Raw genomic sequence first — 22,889 nt, forward strand, 5'->3', positions numbered from 1 at the left:
ACACTTGCGTAAGTAGCTCTCATGGACCCTAGACGTTGACAAGAAAAAGATAAACTCATGTTGTGTTTTGTAAATGCACTCTGTGTTCATTCCAGAGAAACTTCTAGTCTTTTTCAAATTTTTGACGCCTTAGTGCGCAGGCAGCTGCTGGCGCCCTGATCATTATGACTTCAGATGGAAGATAATGAAGATTTACTCTTTTTTTCCATCGCATGAAAGATCTCACTGTTGATATCTGTGGTATGTTTGATCCATGCAGGGGTTCAGGCACTAGCTAGTTAGGATACATTCGTTTAGGCTGGATTGGGGAATGCGCATGATTAAACAGAGATACCAAACCTTTTTCTGCATGGTTGCTGTGCTGTCACGATTTTTAGATTAAAAGCAATCATGTGTGTGCTGTACCTCCCACTGATTCTGTGTACACTAAAGGCAGCGTGTGTGTGTTTGTGTGTGTGTGTGTTTGTCTCTGTGTGTGTGAGTGTGTGTGTGTGTGTGTGCGTGTGTGTGTGTTTATTTAAAGCATCCAATAAAACAAACCTCAGACAACCACATGGCCGCTGCACGAGTTAGACCTTCGGCTTCACTGCCTGCTTAGATTCTCTCCAGTGCACTGCACACACACAGCACAAGTGACTTATGCACTGACGACACGCTTTTAAAAGCGCTCTGTATCTTCTGTGCCAAAGAAGAGAAAGACACTAATAGCCTTCAAACAAAGGACAAAATATGCTAAAAAGTATGGCTAGCATATATGTTAACTGACATGACACACCACAGAAGCCCATGTGCCTAATGGCTTGGTATCAGTGTTGTCTGTGGGCGTTCTTTCAAAAGTATGATGCTTTTGAGGACTATTTCCAGTTGCACCGCTTAATGTGTTTAATGTGGCACCGGGAAGGGGCTTGACATGAGACACGCATTAGCTTGCCTTTGTGTATGTAGGGTAGCTGGCGGATTAAAAGCACCACCATATGAATTACGAAAAACAGGCTCCTCTCAGATACGGACTGAAAGATCCAACACTTTATTATACCCAGTCGATTTCTCACACATCAATGGCGGCAAATCCACCCATCAAGCGAGTCGCTGTCTGCTTTGCAGCGAGCAGAAGTGGTGGCGTGCTGGAACAGAGCAGGGGCAAAGGGAGGGTGGAATCGAAGAGTGCCAGGTGTTGACGGGGCACACACATCAACCTTGCCACGCCTGCCAGCTTTGTTGACGTAGCGATCTATTCACATAGCTGATTAGACACAGTCATCAGGCCTCTGGGGGTGGCCATGGATGCCCAGAACTGGCTTCTTGAAGAGTCTGTGTTTAGTAGGAGGTCCCTCCAGAGGGGCATCAGCCTGTCTGAGTTATGGGAGCGTGATGTACCACAGAGCATAAGGCTAAATGATTGACGAGGAGAAAGTCTGTACATTTCATATACTGTATGTTCATTTCTCTATAGCAAAATACGATAGCAGTGTGTTAACAAACATAATTATGGCCCCTTTCATGTACAGTAACAGAACAATATATAACAATATATGTTTATGACCTATCTTGTGTGTTGAAAGGCATTACGCCATTTTAGTATGAAAGGTTTATGCAAGCTCTTTACGGCAGACTTATCATGTAAGTATTGTACATGACAAGTGTGATTCCTATATGTTTTTTTCAGATATTTTCCATACGGGGGGCTTTATCTGTTGAGGGGACAGAGTGGATCCTGGGCATATTTGGATTCCAGCTCCGTGTTGCTTCTGTGTGATGTGTTTGCGTTGTGCCAGATAGGTCTGTGCAGCGCCGGGGACCCCTGCTGCTGGGCTGACCTGGCAGTTTCTCCCAGTCATACTGATAGAGGGATTAGTTCCGCTGAAGGTCTCTATCATAACCCTCTCTGTCAATGTCCATTCTTCCTCTCTTCCATCCTTTTCTTCCCTCTCTCTTTTTTCATTTCTCCTCCTTATTTTACTTGCTATCAGTACAGAAACCTGAAGAAGGAGAAGAAAAATCCGGTCTGCTTTTGTTGTTCTCCTCTAGAGAACATACTGTTTTGAAGGACAAAAAAAAAAAAGAAGAAATTATGCAACTCTGAATGAGTCAGACGGGGTTATGCTTCACTAGCTCCGTTTTCAAGAAGGAGACGCCTAGGAAAGAAAGCACTGAGGCAAATGGGCTGGCGGGTCAGACTGTGCCGTTTGGAGCCATTTGCACATAGCAAATGCAGAGGGAGACAAAGTACCACTGCTGAGAGGAAACCATTTCCCCAAAATGACTGGAGTCATTAGCGAGATGCATTATTTTACAGAAAGGGAGGTAAAGAGGCCAGGTATAAAGAGAGAGAATGTAAGGGAGGGGGGGGGGAAGAAAAGCACAACAGAAAGAGAAACAGAGACAATTAGAGAGAAAGATAGAAGTGAGAGAGAGGGATTTGGAGAGCAAGAGAGGGATAGAAGTGAGGGAGAGAAAGAGAGAGAGAGAGAGAGAGGGGGGGGCAGAGAGAGAGTAGAAGAAGAGAGAAACAGAAGCACAAAGTGGAGCTAAAGACAAAGACGATGGCACAGAGGGTGAAAAGAATACAAATAATTAATAAACTGCCATACAATTCCTGTCAACGAGATATTAAATAATACAACCCCGATTAAAAAAGTCCTCTCCAGCTCATTATCAGTGCCAAATAAAGGGAGCAAGATTAAAGTGCTCCTTCTGTGATGCTCATTGCCTATTGAAATTCAGCCTGAAAATGTATTTCAAGGCTTTGTGTGTGCGTGTGTGTGTGTGTGTGTGTGTGTGTGCGTGCGTGTGTGTGTGTCTCTGTGTGCGTGTGTGCTGGAACAGACTCAAGGCACAACTGCACCATCTGAATGCAGCAATTTTGAAAACTCTCTGGTTCGATGATACAGTTACAGCCTTTCTGTAAAGTGGCCGACACTGGGTCTGGCCTGCACCCTCTGCAGAGAAAAGGACACGAGTTCCGTTGATTAAACGTTAATAGGCTTTTCCCAGAGCATTGTTGTTCCCTGACAGAACCAATTGAAAGACATTTGGGTGGTATTATGACTGTCTGCGGAGCCGACACCGGAAACAGTTAGCCGGTCTTATTCTCCATTTTTCTCAGCCGTTTCATTTTTTTTAAGTCGACAGCATGACTAAGAGAATCGAAGCGCCCATTATTTTTCTCTCTCGCTCTCCCGCCTTTTAATCTGTCATGTCGTTCGATGCCATACTTCTTTTTTTTTTTTAAATACCAAGGATTTACCCTGGAGAAATGACAGTGCAGAGTGTGGAGGAGGTATTGGGACAGACTGAGTGGTGAGCTTAAGATAAGAGTTTGTTTGAACACTACCGTCTAATCGCAGTGCTGGAGAGGATTTGGCAGGTTAATAGAGGAAGAGAGAATGAGAGAGAGAGAGAGAGAGAAAGAGAGTGTGAGTGTGAGTGTGTGTGTGTGTGTGTGTGTGTGTGTGTGTGTGTGTGTGTGAGAGAGAGAGAGAGAGAGAGAGAGAGAGTGTTTGTGTGTGTGTGAGAAAGAGAGAGAGAGAAAGAAGGAAAAATGGCTCTGGAGGCGTGAGTCATCCAAAAACCTCTGTCCACTGATTACAGAAATACACAATGGAGGGAGCTGCTGACGATGTGTTTTGGGCACAGTAGTGAAACCCCCAAATAAAGACAGTGGGCCATAACCCAGATTTGATGAGCACCTGCTACTTGTGGGGTCCTGTACTGTGAATACCTCAGAGTGCTGGGATTACGCTAAGCAAAGCATCCGCAGAAATGCTTTTTTCGACAGCCCCCCCCCCCCGCCATGCACACACTGCAGCGCAGCACATAGCACCATTACATATCCACAATGACTGCACTGTTATAAACCCTGTCTTCTACTGTCATTTGAGTATAGCACCAAGCAACAAAGAAACCTGGCTTACATTTCCCACACCGGATGAATCCCAGGTGTGGCTGGGCTGATTTGGCTGAGGGACTTGCTGTATCCTCCACTAATCAGTCGGTGGAGCTAGAGAGCCTTTGTGTCAGTTGGATCAGCCCATATGCTGTATTGATCCCTTAGGCTACCTTATACAGCCATCAGGCAATGCAATAGGAAAGGTGCAGTTAAAACTGGGGTATTTTGGGCTGCATCACTCTGGCTGTCTTATCTTCTTATCTGGCAGTCCAGTGTTGATGTCTTTACAGTCTTTTGTCTTAACTGTGTCCTTGTTCCCTAGTAATGTCCATCTTGTCACACTTGGTGATGCTTTCAAAGTCCCTGCAGTAAAGAAAGACACAGTTCAGAGTGTGACCACAATTATGGCCAAGCCTGCAGAGAAAAACAGATCTGAAGTGACAGAGGCCATGTAAGTACTCCGATTATTTTTACCCCACTCACTGTCACAGCCATTTTATGTTTCCCCCTCAGCAGAGCCAAAGCCAGGGAAAACGAGAGGGAGAAGCACAGAGGCATCAAAAGAGACTCTTTATGGTGCAAGAAAACAGATACTGAACATGATCAAATCAGTTACATGCAAGTCGGGCATCTACACATTTATTGCGTGCTTGTTGTCTCTTTTAAACCCTTATATAAGATCTTCAGTCTGTACTTACAGTTCTGTAACATTGCCTGCCATGCCTGTGCACTGACAAGATGCGTGACTCAGACTCAGATGAGACAAACCTGTCACTTGTGAAGACCTCAGGCCCGCCGCTGTTTGCTTAAGGAAGAAATACAGAGTGGCAGAACCGGAATAAATTCGAGTGCAAATAAATCAGTCGCCACAGGGTCCCTGCCCGTAGACGGCCGCCTCTGTGCCCTTGAACGAATCAGCCCAAGGCCCGCGGTCGTCTTACATCGCGGCCTTGCATTGTCGCTATCTGCAGTAAATTCTGTGTGTGGTGCGATCGAGAAGAGACGGTCTAATAGTGCGGCCAACATAAACATAATGATTTTGTTTCAGATTTACATGTGAGCATATACTCGAGAACCTTCAGAATCTACGTATTTTCCTCACCCCATTGTGGGTGTGTTAATATGCCCATTATGAGATGCCACTCATATGTGTAAGACAGAGCAAGGCTGCCATCTGCTGGCAGGATAGTGTATGAAACGCCTGCTCTCACCTATGGGCATACGTGACCGTTTATCCCCGACGGAGCACCTGGCGGCAGCGGGCGGTAAATGAGATCCAAACGGCGTGGAGACGTGATTGTTTCATACTGAATGGGACTTTATACACCTTTTATGTGGGAGCCACTTCAGATTAAAGGCTCTGACTCCTACATGCAAAGCAGATATGCGATGGGGGCCAGGTGACAGAGCATCTTCAAACCAAAACGAATGCACCTGCAGGTGTGGGGCTGCACAGGAAAGTGACTTCATCTCTTCTACTCTGGTAACATGACTGAAGGTAGATTTTTATCTGACTCTTCTACTCTGTGGTGACTCTTTCATAATCCTAACATTTTTATATAAATATTCTAACATTATACCTCATTGATTAAGTCTCAGAAGAGTATTAAGGTCTGTGTAATTTTCATCACTTTCAAAAACACAATTCATATACAATTACTACTGATTTTACTATTACCACTTTTTCCTGTTACGTACTACACTATTATATACAACAACTACTACCACTACTACTAGTTCTAATAGTAATAGTAATCTAATAGTAGTGGTGGTAGTAGCAGTAGTGGTAGTAGAAGTAGTAGTGGTAGTAGTAGTAGTAGTAGTGGTAGTAGTGGTAGTAGTAGTAGTAGTAGTAGTAGTAAACGTTATGTGACACCTTTCATACAAAAAGGCAGGTTAAAATGTTTAACAGAAAAAAACAGGTGTGTGTATGTAAAACAACTGCAAGTATACATATCTCTTCATAAATCTGCTAAATGTCAAAAATAAGGCAAGATATTTGCATCATTTTCTTTATTCATTTTATTGTTCTACTTCATATCAATATTCCCTTTCTTATGAAGTCTCACGAAAAAGTGTTGTTGAAGAACAATGTGGCTCACAAAATAAAGATATTCTTTAGGATAATCTTATTATTTTTTACAGATATGACATTTTTATAATGAAAAAATAATGGAATCAAGTCTGCTTTGTATCATAAGAAAAAAAGGTACGTGACGAGACAACAAAGTAAAGAAACAAAAGGCTCTATGTTCTGCACTTTATCTTATCTAAACATGACAAAGGAACACATCCTTGGAAATACACGTAACTCCTGAGATTCAGATGCTCTGAGCTCTTAACACCAACAGGTAACACCATACACCATACGTTTACAGGGCTGCCAAACATGGACCAGAAGGGCCACTTTACATGATGGATTATCCCTTCATCTGAACATGAAATAGCATCCGGGTCACCATCCAAATTGTACAACCACATTCCAGTACCAGAATTGGATGGCAGTGCCTCAGAGAAAATGGAGTTTGTCTACACTGGTTGTTGATTTTGTTAAAGATGACACTGACTAAATATGAATTATTTTTTAAAACATTCTGTGCTTCCAAATCCTGGGTTGTGACAGTGACTTTATGACATCATGACATGATATCTTTACATGTAGCTTTGATGTCAAGCCTATGCGTGCGTGACACAACCGTTAGACAATGAAACTTTGGTGACACATGGTTGCTTATGATACCCGAACACATGCTTTTATATTGCTCTGATATGATACAAATGCTTTAAAGTGTAAATGTCAGCTTTTTTTTTTTTAAACAGAAGAAAATTTCCCTCAGAGACCTCCAAAATCTCCCCCCAACACATAAGCACGTACATACGAACTCACACTTGGGCTGACCAACACATGTACACACTCACACTCACCAACCTGACGACAACTTGTGCGTGCATTACGATGAACAACACCAAATACTATACATTAATAACAGAAAGGTGGGAGAGCATTTGTATGTTACTAGTGAATGCCTTCTGTTCTGGTTTGACAACATTATTGCCAAAACATACAGAGGGGAAAAACCGAGGGAATTTTCCATGGTTACTGTTGCCACCAACGAGGAGAAATTCAGACATGAGAAATCAAGTGTCCGATTTTTTCCCCATGCTTTCTGCTGGCTAACAGCATCAGGCGAAGAAGCACACACACACACACACACACACACACACACACACACACACACACACACACACACACACACACACACACACACACACACACACACACACACACACACACACACACACACACACACAGACACACACTGTCCATTCTCCTGGAGGATTGTCTATTTCTCCAACTGATAATGATGTGTCTTCAAGCCTGTGCCATTTCCTCCGATGTCATCGAATAAAAGCCAGCAATTTTCCTCCTGACTTCACAGCTGCATTTCACATCATCCACTACGTGCTCCACTTGTTGAGTTCCTATACATAGCATATCATGGCTTCACGCTCTTCCTCTCTCTCCATGTGTCTCTGCTGCCCCTCCCCACCCGCTGCACACACTAGTGTCTGTTGGCCTCCGGGGTGGAGGCGGTGGGGGTGGAGGGTGTGGAGGCCCTGGAGGTGCCGGAAGCGGACTTCTCCAGGCCTCCGGGGCTGGGGGCCGGGGCGCTCTCGGGGGCCTTGGCCAGGATGCGCGTGCTGAGGGCGGACAGGGGCTTGGGCTGGGCCTGCAGGCTGGGGCTGCAGATGACGTGGTGGCGTTCCCAGTCCTTGTGCTGGCAGAAGGAGCCGCAGTAGCGCGCCGCGTTGCAGCCGCTGCAGGTCTCGCTGGCCTTCCGCCCGCAGTTCCAGCAGCACTGCGGAGAACAGACAGAAGAGGAGAGAGGGAGGGAGGGAGAGGAAAATTAAAGATCAATTCAGAGTGCCGGGAGCTCTCAGTGAAGAGGGATGAACATTACACTCCTGTTAGTTGATGCACTTTATGTGTGTGAGTTTATGTGTGTGTGACAGTGAAAATCTATGTGTGTATGAGATTGCATGTGTGAATGAGTGAATGGGAGAGTTGCCTGTGCCTGCATGCCTGTGTGTGTGTGTGTGTTTGTGGTTGCGCATGAGTGTGTATAATCTGCTTACTTCGCTGGAGTCCTCCTGTTCGTTGATGACCTGGATGGCATCCTCTGCGGCCTTCCTCTTGGTGTCGGCCAGTGTCTTCTCCATCTTAGCTCTCTCCGCTGTAATCATCTCAAAGGCCTTCTGTTCGGCCTCTGCCACGGCCTTCTGCACCTCATCCATGGCCTGCCGCTTCACATCGTTCACTGCCTCCTCTACAGGAAACACACACACCCACACACAAGTCAAGTCAAGTCAAGTTTATTTATATAGCACATTTCATATGGCATACATAGACACAATGTGCTTTGAGTGGAGAGATGACATTAAATTACACAGGGGTTCAGAAAGCAGAATACTGTGTTGCTAAGACTGTCATCTGATAGTACATAGATTTAGTGCCACAGTGTATCATCTGTCTGTGCATCAATTAAAAACGACACGTCCAAGAGGGGATTGTGCCATTCTTACCGGCTTTCCTCCAGATCTCTTCAGGCACATAAGTAGATCCTGGGTGGTTTGGGAAGTCTCTCTGCGCCTCTGCGGAAGAAAGAGAAATCAACATGAGAAAAGAGTGGAGTGTTCGAGGGAGGGAGAGAGGAAGGGAGGAAGGGAAAGAAAAGAGGGACAGAAAGAGACAGCCAGGGAGAGCGAGAGACGAGTACACTGTGTGCTGTTTGCGAGTGGAGGAGTCTGGGCCAGTTCCCTGGCTCTTTGGAGCGGTGCTGCACACAGATGGCCGTGTGGACCCGTAGCCAGAACTCAGTCCTCAGACAACACCCTCGCCTTCTGGACCAGATCTATACCGACCGCTACGACACCTGCTGCATCAGCAGGCTACACACACACCACACCACACACACACACACACACACACACACACACACACACACACACACACACACACCACACACAAACACACACACACACACACACACACACACACACACACACACACGCACACACCACACATGCACAGACACGTGCAAATATTTCTGACAAACACACTAACCTACTCTACTGACTGACTTTCTAAAGAAGACATTACGGTTTTAAGCCTCTGTGCTAGTGTTTTTCCATAGTAAACCAAACATCAAACATAGTCAAATTTCATTGAATTGTATTCCATCATTTCAAAGCAAAATGAAACAAAACAGGAACAAACCCTAGAACCAGCTCACTAATGCACCAACACATGCAGTACCCATAAACACCAAAGGAGGCAGCAGTATTCCACTTACAAACAGCAGGAGCGCTACAACCCAAACTGACACGACATTGTGTTTTGCTTTGAAAGTGAGTGGCACTGAGTGGAAATGGACTCTCTGTGTGTGCCTGGGGAAACTCACCTGAGCTGAGGGCCTCCGCTGTGTGTGGGCTGTGGGTCTTGGAGAAGGGGGGAGCCCCTGGTCCAGCCTTGCGGGGGTCTTCCTGTTCACTGAGGCGCCGCCTCCAGTAGTTGAGCTCCTCGCGGTCGGCCTCCTGGCAGCGCCGCAGCACGTTGACCGAGCGCCGGGTCTTCTCCACCATGTCCACGATGCAGTTCAGAACCTGTGCAGAAGGGAACAAAACGGCAGACATGCTTCAGGAAAGATCTCTTGCGGTCAGCAAGGTCTCACACAGCAGCTGGAAGCATGAGCCTGATAACGCAGCACCAGACTAGGTATTAATTGTCAAAGCAAAATATAATAATATAATTATTTTAATGTCATTATGAATTGTCAAAGCAACTTAGAAATACTGGAGAGCTTCAGTGACCTTTAGTTTTTTTTTTAACTATTCCAACTAACAAATACTGGAGAGTTTCAGTGACTTTTAGTTTTTTTTAAACTATTCCAACTAAACTCTCGAAACATATTCTGTTGGACAGTTTGAGGCTGCGCTTGTCTAACACACTTACATCAACAGGATAATGTCATGCAGCCCATAACTATAGCAATTTTCCCCAAAAAAATCCTTACATGGTCGAGATGTCTCCACTCATCTGCCCACTCTCTTTCAGTCAGCCTGTGGTCCACTGACTCCTCACGGTAGGCTCCATTTGTGCCTGATTAAAATAAAATACAGACGCAGCAACGGTCAACACAGAAGCCACAGTGCAGTCAATATTTGTCATAAACGGGCTTCACTCGGAGGCCAGCGGCGCATGCAACACTGCATGGGGGACATGAAAGGTGCAGAAGCCATAAAACAGGGGAGACAATGATATCAGCATTTCGTTTGAAGAGATGTGGATTTCTGTCCAACTGTCATATCTGTCTCTTCCATGAAGGAATCATAAGACTGATCTATTAAAGGAGGGTGGAAGAAGACAGACAGAGAGAGGGAGAGAGAGAGAGAGAGAGAGAGAGAGAGGTTAACAGAAAGGGACAAAGAAAGAGACAAGAGAGAGAAAGAGTGAGATGGTCTGATGAAAAACAGACCCCGTTGAGACCGCAACATCTGGAACTCAGCTGTCTGTACCACTCCTCCCCACACACACACACACACACACACACACACACACTCACACACACTCACTCACTCAGCCTTTGGTCTACAGTGGGGGCATGGTGTTGCAACATTCCATCTGGGAGCCACTCTGGCTGAACAGAATAGCCCACTTCTGAAAAGCAGAGGCTCGTTAAGTGGATCTGACACAAGTCTAAACACACACACACACACACACACACACACACACACACACACACACACACACACACACACACACACACACACACACACAGCTCCCACCACCACCGCTGGTATGGCTCTCATCATGAAGTTGAAATGCTCTTCTGTATTAAGCCCTTGTGAATGTAAAAGGGTGTGATCTGCAGCCATTGCTGTAATTAAAGCCCTTTTCTGGTTGGATGTGGCTCTCAGACAGAAGTGGGCCACTTTCAACACCAATGACTTCTACAAGTGGCGAGGTGGAGTACAGAGAGAAGCTTAGTTGAGAACTGGTGCAGTCCACTTCTGATCAAGAGGTTTTCTACCATTTCTTTGTATATGTACACATGTGTGTGTGGGTTTCTGTGTGTGTGTGTGTGTGTGTGTGTGTGTGTGTGTGTGTGTGTGTGTGTGTGTGTGTGTGTGTTTGTGTGTGTGTGTGTGTGTGTGTATGTGTGTTTGACAGTTTGTCTGGTTCCTCTGTTTGTGTTACTATGTCTTTGTTTGTGTGTCACCAGTGACTTCATGTGAGTTGTTGAGAGTCTGTGGTTGTGTGTGCGTGTGTCCATGTGTGTCTGTGTTTGACTCAGTGCACATTCATTGAGTCACTGAGAGTCTGTGTTTGTGTTTGTGTGAGAGTGTGTGTGTGTGTGTGTTTATTACCTGGCAGACGGGGTCTGTCTTTGAGCTCCCTCAGCTCCAGTATCCTGTGGGGCTCTCTGTAGAGAGGGTGGGGGGCGGCGATGTCGTCGATGGCGTAATGCTGGAGGGGCGGGGGCGTGGGGTGGACCTGACTGGCCAGCGGGAGCGGGTGGGCGGGGCTGTGACGGGGCGCGGGACTGATGGTGCAGATGCGTTTAGTTGGGGGCTCCAGAGGGGCCGGGGGCCGCTCGTGAAAGCCATTCTCCTTTCCCCTGGAGCCATGGAAACAAACACACACCACAGTCAGTCAACTGAATGGACTCGGAAGGAAAATACATGTGCACGCGTGTGGGGGAGTATATATGTCTGTGTGCAGGCAGGTTTGAGTGCGTACACAGAGGAGGGTATGCTTCTGCAGAATGGGCCTGCATGTACACGTTTGAACATGTATCTGTATGCATGTGTGTGTGTGTGTGCGTTCGTTTATGTGTGTGTGTGTGTGTGTGTGTGTGTGTGTGTGTGTGTGTGTGTGTGTGTGTGTGTGTGTGTGTGTGTGTGTGTGTGTGTGTGTGTGTGTGTGTGTGTGTGAGACTGCTGACCTGTTGGGGCTGTGTCTCTTGTCCTCCCGCGGCTCCAGCAGCAGCTCGCTGGAGTCGGGCGGCGAGGGCAGGGCGGTGCTGAGCAGGACGTGCTCGTGCTGGGACAGGTACTGCGCCGGGGTCTGCTTGGCAGCGCGTGCACAGTGCAGCAGCTCCCTCTGCAACAGGGGCAGGTTGGCCTGCAGGAGAGACAGATCACTACAGGTCACTACATGAGAGAGAGACACGCCACTCACACACACATAACACACACAGATAACCACCACCGATACAACACCCAGACAGCAGGGAGATAACTCCGACCCACAAACACAGAGCCGCCCCTCACTGTAATACATCAAGCCCAGGTCTGAGATCAGCTCCTAGGGAGGGTGAGTATGGGGGGTGGGGGTGTAAGCTGAGCAGGCCTCTGGTCTCTGGTCTTTATCACCATAAAATGCTCACTTCCAGAAGAGAGGAGATGAGAGATAAGCAACATATGGCCCCACCGTCAGCACACATAGCACTGGGTCTGAGTGTGTGTGGACCCTGTAGAGACTCATCTGTGTCTGTGTGTGTGTGTGTGTGTGTGTGTGTGTGTGTGTGTGTGTGTGTGTGTGTGTGTGTGTGTGTGTGTGTGTGTGTACACGTCTGTGTGCACCGACCCTAGCCGAGACAAACACCAGACCTGTGCAGTGCCGGCGCCTCCGGAGCGCCGAGCAGCACGGCTGGCTCCTAGCGGCAGCCTTGGTGTCTCTGCTCGTGGCGTCTGCTCAAGGTTTCCACGTGGCCTGCACACTATCAACCCTGTCTGACACCCCCGGCTCAGAGAGCACCCCATGAATCACTCCCATGAACACAATCTCACCCGCAATCAGTGGGAGAAAAACACACAAGCGTAGTCTCACCCAGCTGAACCAAACCAGAAGGACTCACGAATGTTTCCAATACAAACACTTTTGCTGTGACACTTTGTACGTGCTGAAAATATTTTTTTCTTCTTCTTGGCCAACAGTTATAAAATATACCAGATTAAAAATACCTGGCTTTCTCCAATTCTATCCAAAAGGACTTTTGTATATGTCATGGCAAAAAGCTGTTGCTAGGGTAACGTGAGCTATTCAAATCAGGGTTGTGAGTGTTTTGTTTTTGTCCTCTGGTTCGTGGTGTGGTATGGCAACAGCACAGTCACCAAAACCCTCTGTGGACACCAGCAAACATCACCATTCATAACAAAAGATCACAGCTGTGTTTGAAAAGTAGTTTTCTCTGAAAGAGTAAATTCAAACCTGGCTCTCTAACCTTAACTTGACCTCAGCCTGACCCTGACCCTTTCAGCTCCCCCAACCCTTCAAAAGACCCTCAACCTTGTCAACCAAGCACTCCTCTCTCTCAGAACATTCTCATTACCATTTCTCTATCTCCATCTCACTTTCCCTCCATTTCTGTCTCTCTGCTCTAATGAAGCCCAGACTCCTTTGAGCATATCCTTCACTGCTTCCTCCTCATCTTGAAGGACCCTGCCGGCACATATGCTGTCTGTCATTCAGATGCTCTCTCCGTTTTTTTTTTTCTTTTTCTGGTTGGGCAAACGCAATAGACGCCTGTGTTAATCTGCACTGGAGCCCATATGGCGCGCAGGGCCCATAAAAAAGCTAGAATGGTTTATAGTCATGTTTCACACTTCCGAGCTCTTGGAACATGTTTCCGAAGTGATCCCCCTTAAAGGGGGGAGATGCTGGGCCCCGAGATGGGAAGGCAAGGTCGGGAGGCTCCATAAATCATAAAATAAAAGATAGGACCCGATGTCAGCGAATGTCTGTTTTGGCAGCTTCCTCCATCACCATCTTTAAATTCTCATGCTTATTGTAGGGAAAAAAGAGGTGGCTTTGCATCATCAGGGATCTAAGAAACTGAGATGCCAAGCAGCGCTAATGACTAAAACAGACCCGGAGCGTGTTTCAAAGGCTCTGCACCCAAGACCGCCTGTTTAACAGGTATATTGTTTCAGTCAGGACTGTGTCCAATTAGATTTCTATGGCAGAGACCAAAGTGCAACAGCTTAAGTCAGCACTGGTCCGTCCATTGTTATAATGCCATCTGCAATTATACTCAAGTAAGCCAGAATCGTCCATGAATTAAAACAAAATCACAGATGAAGTCTTTTGACAAACTTATTCTCTTCAAGCACACATGTTGAATCTGAAACAACATCCTTCTAACAGAGTAAGTAATCACAAGAGCCTATTTCCCATCTGTCTGACTGGATGAGATATGTCATAGCAGCCATGTTAACAGTTGTCCTTACTCTATCATACGTTTAATGAGGCTACTGTCTTAGGGAGACAGAGTTAGTGGGAGAGAGTAGACAGAAAGCGCCCCTGTCGGAAAAATATGATCCTGAGAAAGTAACTTTATATGGACACAGAGACTGGAAAAATGCTCCCTACTCACAAGTTTCAGCCCAACCGTGAGAGCATATGTAGACAGAGAGAGAGAAAGAGAGAGAGAGAGAGAGAGAGAGAGAGAGAGAGAGAGAGAGAGAGAGAGAGAGGAGTTTTTACCTTTAAGAAAGGAATGACGAATGGCCGCAGGGGGAAATTGGTTGCCTCTTGGAGTCTGGAGTGGAACTCTTCAATGGTCACAGTGGAGTTCTGCACAGAACAGAGGAAAATAAGAAAGGAAGAATGAAAGAATGAAAGAATTCATCCCTCCATGTCGTCAAATATTTTTCACCATAGAGTTGCATAATGATACTTCACGGTCAGCGCCAGTACAGCTGAACTCTCGTTTACAGTCTGTATTTCTTCCCCAGGAAATGAAACCTAACCTTTGTGTTACAAGTGCATTTCTCTATCCGCTAACCTACTGGAGAATACTGGCTGCAAGCACACTGAACTGTGCCGAGTACTTCATATCAATTTCAGTTTCACAATGGCATCAAACTGAACATGAAGACCTTGTTCAACCTCCAGCGCTAGAAAGAGGCGGCAGAGAGGAAGAGGGAATTGTGGCGGGGGGGGGGGGGTTGAACGTACCACCAGGGCCAGCACCAGGTTCCTCACGCTCTCCCCGATCTCGGGCGAGATGTCGTTGCCGAACTGCTGTAGCGTGGTCAAGAAGCGCTTGAGCTTGCTGAGCTGCCGGGCGCCGCAGGTGGCGGGCAGCTGCTGGTTGGCCAGCGAGGAAGAGGAGGAGGAGGACGGGCCGTTGCTGTAGCGCTGTGGGGGGGAGGGGACTGCGTTGAGGGTGGGCGGAGAGTGGTTCATCCCGTTGGTCACTGAGGGGGGAGATGGAGAAGAGCGAGACGGTGAGGAGGGGAGAGGGGGTTCAAGGAGAGGTTAGGGACAGGCAAGCATGAGAGTAACAGTGGATGGGGAGATGGAAATGTTGGATAGTTTATGCATGTATTGGGACCTGATGTCCCAGGAAACAGAAAGTATGAATAATTACAATTACAATAATACAAAATGTCTATTTGGCCATTGGCTTAAGGTATCCACACACACACACACACACACACACACACACACACACACACGCACACACACACACACACACACAAACATGTACAACATAAATATTGTAAACTGGTGGCTTGAAGCACAATCTAAAATGCAAAAGCAGGGGTAGCATAGATTTAGCATAAGGGAAGGGGAAGGCTTGAGAGTAGGGTTAGGATGTTTAATACATCGGCTTATATTGATAACTATAGGTTAAAGCACACACTGTGTCAGCCAGTGGTCAAATAGACAGTTCTATTTGTAATTAACAGACTGTCCATTACTTAAATATGAACTAGTCAAACAGCAACAGGAAACAGAAAATATAAACAAATATCATCCCTGATAAGTTTGCTCAAGGGTGCATTTTTTGGGGAAAACACCAGGGGGCAATAGCTGCACCCCAACCAGAACTGTCCACTAATGTTTAAAATCAACCAAAAGAGCTTAAGTAGACACAACTGTCCTTCCCCGCAATTTCAGTCTCTCATCACTGTGACAATAGAGAGCACAGACCTTTTAAGCAAGAAAGCTGGTAGTAATTCATTCTAAATTATTTTAAGCGGCAGGGCTAACCAACTACTTACCCTAGCCTAGATAGAAATCCCATTTCTATCACAACATAGCACACACTACAGCATGTATCTAACCTCGAGTGAAAAGCAGAGGGAGAAAGAGTCAGTAGTGATGGAGGAGGGGCAGAGAGAGCGAGCGAGAGAGAGAGAGAGAGAGCGAGAGAGGCAGGCAGGTGGTGCACTCACGCGCTGTGGAGGAGAAGGAGGCCGGCCGGGGGCCACTGGGGTTGATGGACGGTAGAGGAGGCATGGCGGAGGGTGCCGGTCTGGAATGAGTCTTCACATCCACAGGGGAACCGGGCATGGCAGAGACCTTCTTCACTCCACTGTCTGTCGGATAGAGAGAGTGAGAGCAAAGACGGAGGGAGAGAGGAGAGGGAGGAGAAAGAGGGAGCGTAGGAGGAGATAGAGGAGGAGGAATGGGAGGGGGGAGGAGATGGAGGATGGACAAAGAGAGAAGGGGGAGGGAGTGATGGGAGAGAGAGAATGAGAGAGGCACAGAGAAAGGCAGAGAGAGAGAGAGAGAGAGAGAGAGAGAGAGAGAGAGAGAGAGAAAATGTTGTTATTGATTGAGCCGGTGGCTTCACAGGATTAAGAGCCCCCACCATAAACCCTCTGTGTGGATGTCCAAACAGCGGAAAACATCAGCCATGCTGAACCAACCTACCCAATGCTACACCCTGCACCGAGGACAGGCTGAAGTGAAGCACAGCACACACTAAAACAATGGCTCAGAGCAATCACTCTCATTCACTGCACCATATTCCCCTCTCCGAGAGGCAAGCCTGTGCTTTGTCTACACATCACAAGAAAACACCAGCACCTGACCCCGTACCCACCCACCAACCCCTCCACCCCCACATCCCTACCCCCCACCCCAGCCCCCGCACCCCCTACCCCCACCCCAACTCCAGAAAGCAGATGTCTCTCAAAATGTCTCTCAGTCCTAGGCTCAAGCTACAATGAAGGCGCCATTGTAGCCTTTAAGAATAGCATGTCATTGAGCCCCCTTTTGGTGGAGAAAGGCACAGGGACCTGCTATTTCACGCTTCCTAACAAGGCCCACAAAAGCCTTTGAGCGCTAAACGCCCGCACGGCTCAATGCGCCATTGCGGCTCAATGGACCACCAGATAGCGGGGCCGTGGACATCGTAGATCAGAGATGCCATTGTCTCCGCAGAGATGCGTGAAGGCGGCTCTTGTCTCCATTTAGAGTGTATGAGACGGCTGAAAATGCTTTTAGAGCACTGCTTAATAGACAGGCAAGAGAGAGACGGTTGCCAAAGGTCACCGAACGCCTCTTAAGATAAAGCCGTGTGATTTTTTTTTTGGAGGGGAGGGTGACAGTGTCTTTAATGCGATTGCCCCTCAAAACTTCTTAACGCTGTGCTTTTATTGCTGTCTGATTTCAATGCGGTCCCCAAGTGTTTAGTCATTCCCACAAAAAGACACATGCTGCACGTAATATGATGCAAATGACAATATAAAACCGATGGCTTGGATATTAAGCGGCTGGACAAAGAAATAATTCAAACGCATAAAGCTCCCCTCCCTCCCTGCGCAGAGGAGTGCAATGATTTAACAATGGGCACAATAAATGAATAATCTATGACCTTATTGAATAAAAACTGAAAAGAGAGAAAATAGGGGATAATGGAGGAGTGAGTGTGTGTGTGTGTGGGGGGAGGGGGGTGTTTAGACGGGATTGGTAAACTCTTTTATTGCCCCCTGGCACCCCTGATTTGACAGTTCCCTCCGTGCTGCACCTGAACCTCCCTCCTCCTGGTCCCTGAGCAGGCCTTGTTGCCATGCCTGTCTGACTCAGGGCTGCCCTGCCTTCTGCCTGTCTGAAAATGCCTGCAGTGTCGGCGCCCGAGTGGCTCGCGCTCATCGGAGCACCCTGCCTCCCATCCACCTGTCCACACTCTCAGGAGGGCAGGAAGGACAGAAGAGAGAAAGAGAGATGGAGAGCGAGGGATGCGAGGAGAGGGAGAGACGGCAGGCAGCCATTTGGGCCTCTGCCACACAGCGGGAGAAATGCACACACACACACACACACACACACACACACACACACACACACACACACACACACACACACACACACACACACACACACACACACACACACACACACACACACACACACACACACACACACACACACACACACACACACACACTTACTTCTGTTGAGAAAATTATCTTATCAGGCCTGAGTTATCTAACACCTTGGGAAAAGGCTCTGGTTTTGGCTCCATAGAATCAAATATTTAGAAGGATGTGGGTGTTTGTGTGTGTGTGTGGGTATAAGATATGTGGGCCCCATAAAAATATTTAAATAAATGTTATTGAATCATTACAAAATAATGTACAACATAATTTATCTCAATAAGTAGATCGTGGCAATGGGTATACCAGTCATGGCTTCCTGACTAAGACTATCTAGTGAATGTAGCAAATGTCCAGGATATACTACTGTCACATGTGTAGTGTTAAAACTACATTACAACAAATATGATTTTCAGTTGAATTCCCTGTTTAGCAAAGACACTTGACTGTGCTGATGAAGGCTCCTGCTTTCCCTTCTCCTTGTGTTTCTGGCTGAACTCTCTCACCCCTTCCGCTTTTCTTTCGGCAGCCATTGCCTCATGAGTCACTGCCTATGACTATGGCTGGCTAAACACGCAACTGCTCCTTCACACCTGAGGCCACGATGTTTGGGAGATCGTCACATTACTTACACACACACATACACACATGCACACACACACACACACGCAGAGGGAGAAAGAGGGACAGAAAGGCAGACACACAGAAACAAACGCACCCACCCACCCACACACACACACAGATTACATGTACATTTCAAACAGCTGCCACATGGACCCCATGACACCAGGGGACACACGGCGAGCGCATTCTAATATTAGCAGAAGTCGTTGTTGGTCTTCGCTGATAAATATTGATTCAGTAAAAAACAAATAGGCTCCGCTGGTGTGTGTGTGTGTGTGCCACCTGTCCCAGCAGCTTCTCGCGGCAAACACTGCAGAAAAGCATTCAGGCAACGGACACAGGTCCCAGTGGACATGGCCATAATTGGTCCCCCCGCATAGGAGGAGACAGAGAAAAGGTCATCTTTAGCATTCATTTGACACAGCTGAAACCGTTTCCACTCCCCACATTAATGCTGACAAATTAAGGGCTATGGGAGACAGCTGATGTATAGACCCCCCCCCCAAACACACACACACATGCACACGCTCACGCACACACACAAACACACGCACACACTCACACACGCGCACACACACACACACACACAATCCTCCCTTGAGCCCTGATGATCCCGTACCCTTCACTCAATTTACTGACTACATTCAGGACAACAACGGCCACACACCCTCCACAGGGATGGCCATGTAGCAGAGAGCCGGCCATGTATGGAGTCATGTCCTAGGCTCACCAAATTACTTCAAATATAGCAGGCATAAACGTAAGAAGAAAAAAAAATTAAAATCTTAAGAAAGAAAGAGGTCAATATCTACAGCGGTTACTATATCATACACTATATGTAAAATCCTCTGGCTCCCGTCGCCTTGACTCAAATTACTCTGTTTGTTTTGAAAGGTGGGATGGAGTGAATGGAAGTGAGGGAAGAGAAGTAGGATGGGAGGATGGGGAGATGGGGGCAAGAGAAGAGTGCAAGGCTCCAGGTGCTCCAGGTGCTCCCCGCCCTCGAGGGTAAATAGGCATGCACTGCCACAGCTGGGGAGAGATAGGGTGTCAGGTGAGAGAGAGGGATAGAGAGGGGGAGAGAGAGAGAGGGAGAGAGAGAGAGAGGGAGAGAAAGAGAAAGAGAGAAGGGGGGTTGAAAAGGGGTCTGTCGAAAAGAATTGGGTCTGCTGGGCATGAACTTCACCACCTGAAGACCGAAAGGGAACGAAGATCTGACACACAACGTGAAAAAGCTTACAACTCACAGCTATACTGACACGGTACGAAGTGAGTGGGAGGGATGTCAGTTGTTGGCCGATGCCTGTGTGACAGTGGCCCAGCAACACTTCATACCACACACACACACACACACACACACACACACACACACACACACACACACACACACACACACACACACACACACACACACACACACACACACACACACACACACACACACACACACACACACACACACACACACACACACACACACACACACGTCTGAAGGACATTCTTTGACATGTGCTCACAGTGACCTACTATGTGACCTTGTGCTTAAAAAAGGTTCACATACACACACACACACACACACACACACACACGCACACTCACACTCACCCACCTAGCACCATATCAGCCCTGCACCAAAAGACCAGGGATAGGATATTGTATTTCACACTTGCCAGAGACACGTGGCTGTCATTTTGACACAAGACAATATGAACACATGGCAGTAGCTGTTTTGATCTGTCAGTTTCAACACAAGATAGGATACCTTCCAGCTATTTGTGAGGCATTGCAGCACACCTCGAAGACAGGACTGCATTGAGGCAGTCTATCAATTACATTGAATACACTACATCAACACTGCTAATCGCTTTAGCAGCATAGCAGTTAGGTTGTAAAAACTGCATTGCGATTAATAGCAATGTTTAGCCTTCTGAAGGTTTTATGAGGCCGGCAAGGATCTAATTTAGAAGGCTGGAGGAAATATGTTTAATTCAACGATAAATGCAAGGAAGATAACTCAACCCAAATAAGTGAGGGTGAGGGAGAATAAAAAACTGTTTTCCTTTTTTTTCCTACCTCGGGCAAAAGCACTTAACATAGAAAGCATTTGGGCAAAGAACGTATTTTAAATGAGTGCCGTGCCTTTGTTTTGAATGATATATGAATTTCCATTAAAAAAGCCCCCGCTACAAGACCGAGTGCTTAGAAATCATTTAAACACGAGAGAACAAAAGATGTGAAGCCTTGTACCGCCTCCAGGCACTACCTCACTAAACGACAGAGCAGTGAGAGAGAGAGAGAGAGAGGGAGAGAGAGAGAGGGACAGACAGAAAACGGCCCCTGAAGCAATGGATACAAAAGGGTTAAGCTATCAGCTCCTTAGCAGCAGTGCCGTGTGTGTGTGTGTGTGTGTGTGTGTGTTTGTGAGTGACAGAGGGGGGAGATTTTCTGCATTTCCTCCCCCACCTCTCCTCCTCCTCTCCCCCTCCTCCTCCTCCCTCCCTCCCTCTTTCCTTCTGTCCTTTTCACCATATGGACCTAATCGGGCAAGAGGCGGCCAGCTGGGGCCCCCAACAGTCACCTGTGTCAGAGGAGAGGGACAGAAGGGCTGCTGGCCCCATGCAAGAGAGAGACAATGTGTTCCAGGAGAGGGAGGGAGGGAGAATGCAAAGTAGCAAAGACAGAGAGAGAGAGAGAGAGAGAGAGAGGGAGAGAGAGAGAGGGAGAACCACACAGTTATGGACACACACACACACACATACATGCGCAGAGCGAGGACTTAAGGCAGGGGGCGAAACAAAAGCTGCACCTGGTGCCTGTCAGTCCCCACACACTGACAATGCACACACATCTGTTCCTCCCTGCAAACGTGTGTGTGCGTGTGTGTGTGTGTGTGTGTGTGTGTGTGTGTGTCTGTGTCTGTGTGTCTGTGTGTGGTGCCCTTCTCACAGCTTGGCAACAGGTTGTGAGTTTTTCTTCTCTCCCAATGAGGACAACTGAGCAAATAACACGGAGGCTTCTTTTAGAGCCGGCTGCTCATTTTCTGAGTGTGTGTGTGTGTGTGTGAGTGTGAGTGTGTGTGTCTGAGAGAGAGTCTGTGAGTGTGTGTATGTGTGTGTGTGTGTGTTTGTGTGTGTTTGCCTCCCATCCACACAGGACACACACGTCCCTTTATTCAGAAGTATACAGGGTTAGTTACACCACTGTGATATGGAAGATTGGTTAAAGGTAAAACCTGTCATATCCTCTATTATTTGTTAAAAATGAGAAGGAGGTTATAGGGAAAATTCTTTTTTGGCAAATTGGCCTGTTAAGCATATTTGCTCCTGATAATCTAATATCATAATTAAGTAATTATATTTTCCACAGATGCATGGTAAAATTTTGTCCAGATGTGAATCGCAAAGGTTGTCTTGTTTTAATCCCCACATAGGTGTGTGTGTGTGTGGACACCCCAGAGAGTAGAAAAACACAGACAGGCTGCCCAAATTAGGCGGCCCATTACAGGCGCCAAGCGAGAGGAAAAAGACAGGGTGTTTCATCACAAACGTAAGACTGTCAAACGTTTGTCGTGTTTGCCTTGGCCAGCAAACGCTCCACTCAACTAACACACACACACACATACACACTCTGGCAAAACACCAACTAAAACAGGCACCTTTATAGAAGAGAGCAGCCATGTACTTTTAGACCTGTGTGTGTCTTTATGTGTGTGTGTGTGTGTGTGTTTGTGTGTGTGTGTGTGTGTGTTAGTGCCCGTCTACATGTCTGCTTAGCTTGTCTGGCAAAGGGTTGAAGGGAATGGAGAAGTGCTTAGAGGCAGAGAGAAAAAAAGAGAGAAAGAGAGAGGGAGTGGTGTTAACCACCAGAGCGCTACCATAAAGACTGTCCCAGAAAATATGCCGTGTGGGTGAAAACCCTGGGAGAGGAGAGGTACGCCTGGGGAGACCTGCGTCTGAACCTCGGCGCCCAGCGCTCTGCTGCGTCTGCAGCGTCTACACACACAGAGACACCACTGGCCCAGGGACCCATTTGGTGACTTTGGCTCCATTTTCACATATGAGCAAATGTGTGTGTCAACCAGAGGGGCACACACACACACACCTGCGGCTCAACACATGGGGCCTACCTGTGTGTGTGTGTGTGTGTGTGTGTGTGTGTGTGTGTGTGTATGTATGCTTATTTGTTATCGTATGTGTGTGTG

The 22,889-nt window shown here is 47.2% G+C and overlaps 1 protein-coding gene across 2 annotated transcripts in view; it reads right to left on the bottom strand.

The window, feature by feature from the left end:
* Positions 1 to 5,887: 5,887 nt before the first annotated feature.
* The window catches only part of cbfa2t2 (CBFA2/RUNX1 partner transcriptional co-repressor 2), a 33,351-nt gene continuing 16,349 nt past the window's right edge, over positions 5,888 to 22,889 (bottom strand). For both annotated transcript variants that reach the window (XM_012829427.3, XM_031568019.2), the window contains exons 2-11: positions 16,139 to 16,282; positions 14,913 to 15,154; positions 14,439 to 14,528; positions 11,896 to 12,074; positions 11,318 to 11,568; positions 9,964 to 10,049; positions 9,352 to 9,553; positions 8,474 to 8,542; positions 8,027 to 8,217; positions 5,888 to 7,749 (exon numbers count right to left, since the gene is read on the bottom strand). In XM_012829427.3, coding sequence (XP_012684881.2) covers positions 7,453 to 7,749; positions 8,027 to 8,217; positions 8,474 to 8,542; positions 9,352 to 9,553; positions 9,964 to 10,049; positions 11,318 to 11,568; positions 11,896 to 12,074; positions 14,439 to 14,528; positions 14,913 to 15,154; positions 16,139 to 16,282 — 1,751 coding nt within the window. In that variant the 3' untranslated portion in view covers positions 5,888 to 7,452. The remainder of the gene's footprint in view (positions 7,750 to 8,026; positions 8,218 to 8,473; positions 8,543 to 9,351; positions 9,554 to 9,963; positions 10,050 to 11,317; positions 11,569 to 11,895; positions 12,075 to 14,438; positions 14,529 to 14,912; positions 15,155 to 16,138; positions 16,283 to 22,889) is intronic.

The sequence above is a fragment of the Clupea harengus genome, chromosome 5, assembly GCF_900700415.2.
Source record: "Clupea harengus chromosome 5, Ch_v2.0.2, whole genome shotgun sequence".
NCBI classification, from domain to species: domain Eukaryota; kingdom Metazoa; phylum Chordata; class Actinopteri; order Clupeiformes; family Clupeidae; genus Clupea; species Clupea harengus.